The following is a 4,795-nucleotide window of genomic DNA, read 5'->3' on the forward strand; positions in this document are numbered from 1 at the left end:
CGAAGATCTGATTGCTTATATGGTTACATTTGTTTGGAATTAGGGTTTGCGTAAGGAGTCTAGTTTCTTCTGATTGAATTAGGGTTCTTGTGTGTTTTAGATTGAGCACATATATAAGTATAAAGCTTGAAACTTTCGTCCAGTTCTGTGTCTGTGGTTTGCCAATTTGATTATCGTTCATGAGCTCTGTCTGGTGTTTCTCAATCTTCTATGTTTGCTTGTTCCAGACTTAGTTTGACATGTTCTTATCTGTAACATCGTTTGTGATCCTAGAAACATTGTTTAATAATGGGTGGCCTATGGCATTGCAGCTCACCAGCCTTAAGTTCGAATGTAAATAATTTTTATATGGATTTGCAGTATTTTGTGTATGTGTTTCTAAAGGGATCCGTTTTGATGTTTTGTCAATCATGTAATTGTTGAAAATTGTGATGGTCTAATAGAGTTGGTCTCTTATGTTATGTAACGTGAAGTATATCCTCATATGTGTTTGATGTGTTTTGCGTTTTCAGGAACTGATTCCATTTATAAAATGGGTGAGAGGCACTTTCAGCATCCCGGTTCTCGGTCTTCTACTCTTTGCCTCGGTGGCCTTGTTCCCAAGCATTCTTCTTCCCTCTTCTCCTTCCATGTGGATGGCTGGTCTTACATTTGGCTATGGAAAGGGGTTTCTATTGATTTTATCAGCAGCATCAATTGGTGTTACCCTTCCTTTCTTAATCGGACATCTCTTTCTCCACAAGATGCAAGTAAGCATCATCTCAAACAATTGGATCTTGTGCACTCTTTGGCTTGCATACTTATTAAGCTTGTACCATTAGATGATCTGTTTGACCCTTTTCTTGGTCTTTTGTGCAGGAATGGTTGAAGCAATACCCGAAAAAAGCAGCCATACTTAGAGCTGCCGGTGAAGGAACATGGTTTCATCAGTTTCAAGCAGTCACTCTAATCCGTGTCTCTCCATTCCCTTACATGATCTACAACTACTGCGCATTAGCGACTGGAGTTCACTACGGTCCTTACATCTTAGGCTCTCTTGTTGGAATGGTTCCTGAGATCTTTGTCTCAATTTACACGTATGTGCCTCCCTCTCTCTGTCTCCTGTCTCTGTGTTCAGACATGTTTCTGCAGAATCTTAGATCGGTATTCTCTTTTGTTATTTGCAGGGGTATAATGCTAAGAACACTAGCAGTTGCATCGGATGAGAGACACATGCTTTCAGTTGTGGAGATAGTCGTGAATGTTCTCGGCTTCTGTGTAACTGCAAGCGCTACTATAGTCTGCACAATCTATGCAAAGAAGAAGCTAAGTGCAATGCAATCAGAGGAAGTGGAGACATTNTCTTACATTTGGTTATGGAAAGGGGTTTCTATTGATTTTATCAGCAGCATCAATTGGTGTTACCCTTCCTTTCTTAATCGGACATCTCTTTCTCCACAAGATGCAAGTAAGCATCATCTCAAACAATTGGATCTTGTGCACTCTTTGGCTTGCATACTTATTAAGCTTGTACCATTAGATGATCTGTTTGACCCTTTTCTTGGTCTTTTGTGCAGGAATGGTTGAAGCAATACCCGAAAAAAGCAGCCATACTTAGAGCTGCCGGTGAAGGAACATGGTTTCATCAGTTTCAAGCAGTCACTCTAATCCGTGTCTCTCCATTCCCTTACATGATCTACAACTACTGCGCATTAGCGACTGGAGTTCACTACGGTCCTTACATCTTAGGCTCTCTTGTTGGAATGGTTCCTGAGATCTTTGTCTCAATTTACACGTATGTGCCTCCCTCTCTCTGTCTCCTGTCTCTGTGTTCAGACATGTTTCTGCAGAATCTTAGATCGGTATTCTCTTTTGTTATTTGCAGGGGTATAATGCTAAGAACACTAGCAGTTGCATCGGATGAGAGACACATGCTTTCAGTTGTGGAGATAGTCGTGAATGTTCTCGGCTTCTGTGTAACTGCAAGCGCTACTATAGTCTGCACAATCTATGCAAAGAAGAAGCTAAGTGCAATGCAATCAGAGGAAGTGGAGACATTACAAAATCCAATACTCTAACTCTATTCACCCACTAAGCGCTTCGTTACCGCAACATATCATCTAACACGATCTTGAAATTGATAATATATATATATATATTTGAAAATGAATAATTTATGTTTCTTGTATATGTATATATCAACTGAATTTTGAAAAAAATTTCAATGTATATTTGTTAGATCATCTAATTTTTCTACCTTTCGTTGCATGTGATCCAACTCATGGAAGTAAAGTATGTATTGTTGGGCAGTTGGGCTTATGCAGTAGTACATAGGAGCTTTTTCCTACATAAAGTTGGAAGAAGAACAAAACAGTCAAATACTACTAGTAGGAGTTAATAACGTGAAGAGATTAATTAGATTTCCGACACAAAGCATGATTGGAAATTGAAATAAGACATATTAAAAATGGTTACAAAAAGGCAAAATAATTAACTCTGACAAGTGTACAACGGTAATGATTTTACAGTGCTATTCAATGTCTCATCTTGAAGATTGTGTGTCCTCTATGCATGATGAAATTATCTCTATCAATGAGCTCTCCCTTCAGAGAACTAAATCAAAATCTTCGAAATAATCATGGAGAAAATTGTGGGGGAGAAGGAACAAAAAGATTTAAACAAACAAACACAATAAACATAAAACAGAGAGAACAAAAAAGCCAGAAACAAACAAATGACAGAAAGACGTTTTTACTTTCTTTTTGGTCACTCACTCACGCACCCGTCTCTGTCTCTAATTCTCTTCCCTTTTTTTTTTTTTTTAAACCCATATGTTTCCAAAAGTTTGATTTGAAATTGGACCCTCAACTTATGCATTAGCACCAAACATAACACAAATGAATCCTACTCTAAACCATCAACAAAAGCTATGTAGATTCAGAAGTCATTTACTTTTACTATAACTAGAAAATATATTCATTCCCAATAGTTTCTGATCATTTGAATAGAATACTAAATGCACAATTCTCTGTTGTCTGTTCACGCATTTAATATGTTTGCAATGGGGACCATAACTACTTGTTTTTTCCTTTCTTCTTCTTCTTCTTAAAAAATCGATATTTCTAATAATTTATTTACACAATTCGTGAAAACAATTAGGTAAGGATTGTTTAATAATGGTTGGTGAAGGAGAGAATAAATGCTTTGGTAGAAGTACAGACAAGAAGACACTCTCTATACTCCATTACATACAGTATAAAACGTTTACATACACACATATGTATCGCTCAACATATAGACGATGAACAAAGCAAGGCACGTGCTTCTTCTTCGTTTGGTGGAAGCCAGAGAGTGAGAGAGTGAGATCATTTAATTCTTTCATTAACTTAGTAAGTTACTTTCCAGCCAAGGCACACACACACCCAATACTCTTCTCTATAATTGCAAAGATGAGCTGAGTTCTGAATCTGTGATTCTTTCTTCTTTCGTTTGGTTCACCAGCTGTTCTTGAATCTGTGATTCTTTCTTCTTTTGTCGTTTCTTGAAAGTGTTGACTTTGGTCGGTAGATTTTTTTTTCTAGCCGTTAAGGATGACTAAATTAAATGCAGGAGCAGCTCAAAAGTTCTAAGCTTTAATAGCTCAATCCCAAGAAAAGATCAACCGTATAGCTCAATCACATTTTGGGTTTCATAAATGCAGCTACTTGTTGTTCTTGATTGTGGTGTTATAAGAACGGATCCCAATTTGGAGCTCCTTGGAAGAAAAAGATTGTAAATTAACGAACCGGGTTCGGGTTCGGGTTCGGGTTCAGTTTAATCAAGTCCGATATGAGAAAGGTTAATCTTTTACTGGTTTTGGTAAGTTTCATCTACATTGCAACTTCTCGCTCTGATACAACAATCAGTGAGCGAGACATTTTGCTTCAGTTCAAAGACAGTGTCAGCGACGATCCGTACAACAGCTTGGCTTCTTGGGTCTCTGACGGCGACCTCTGCAATAGCTTCAATGGAGTCACTTGTAACTCAGAAGGTTTCGTGGACAAGATCGTTCTGTGGAACACAAGTCTCGCCGGAACCCTAGCTCCGGGATTGTCGAATCTTAAGTCTGTTCGAGTTCTGACCTTGTTTGGCAACAGGTTTACAGGTAATTTACCGTTGGATTACTCAAAGTTGGAAACTTTGTGGACGATTAATGTTAGTTCCAATGCCTTGTCTGGTCCGATCCCGGAGTTTATTGGTGATTTGTCTAGCTTAAGGTTTCTAGACTTGTCTAAAAATGGTTTCTCCGGAGAGATTCCGGTTTCTCTGTTTAAGTTGTGCGACAAGACCAGATTTGTTTCACTGTCTCATAACAATCTCTCTGGATCAANGGGTTCAGTTTAATCAAGTCCGATATGAGAAAGGTTAATCTTTTACTGGTTTTGGTAAGTTTCATCTACATTGCAACTTCTCGCTCTGATACAACAATCAGTGAGCGAGACATTTTGCTTCAGTTCAAAGACAGTGTCAGCGACGATCCGTACAACAGCTTGGCTTCTTGGGTCTCTGACGGCGACCTCTGCAATAGCTTCAATGGAGTCACTTGTAACTCAGAAGGTTTCGTGGACAAGATCGTTCTGTGGAACACAAGTCTCGCCGGAACCCTAGCTCCGGGATTGTCGAATCTTAAGTCTGTTCGAGTTCTGACCTTGTTTGGCAACAGGTTTACAGGTAATTTACCGTTGGATTACTCAAAGTTGGAAACTTTGTGGACGATTAATGTTAGTTCCAATGCCTTGTCTGGTCCGATCCCGGAGTTTATTGGTGATTTGTCTAG

The 4,795-nt window shown here is 38.8% G+C and overlaps 2 protein-coding genes across 2 annotated transcripts in view; both read left to right on the forward strand.

Annotated features, from left to right (window-relative positions):
* Positions 513 to 2,208, forward strand: LOC104739894 (transmembrane protein 64-like; the record flags this gene model as incomplete). The annotated part of the gene is given in 4 exon segments (XM_010460371.2): positions 513 to 749; positions 859 to 1,076; positions 1,167 to 1,337; positions 2,036 to 2,208. Coding segments are annotated over 4 exon segments (648 nt in total), but the record flags the coding sequence as incomplete, so codon positions are not given.
* The window catches only part of LOC104743261 (probable LRR receptor-like serine/threonine-protein kinase At1g12460), a 10,270-nt gene continuing 9,282 nt past the window's right edge, over positions 3,808 to 4,795 (forward strand). Inside the window, exons 1-2 of the mRNA XM_010464366.2 lie at positions 3,808 to 4,322; positions 4,409 to 4,689. Coding sequence (XP_010462668.1) covers positions 3,808 to 4,322; positions 4,409 to 4,689 — 796 coding nt within the window. The remainder of the gene's footprint in view (positions 4,323 to 4,408; positions 4,690 to 4,795) is intronic.

Source organism: Camelina sativa, chromosome 14 (genome assembly GCF_000633955.1).
Source record: "Camelina sativa cultivar DH55 chromosome 14, Cs, whole genome shotgun sequence".
Classification (NCBI taxonomy): domain Eukaryota; kingdom Viridiplantae; phylum Streptophyta; class Magnoliopsida; order Brassicales; family Brassicaceae; genus Camelina; species Camelina sativa.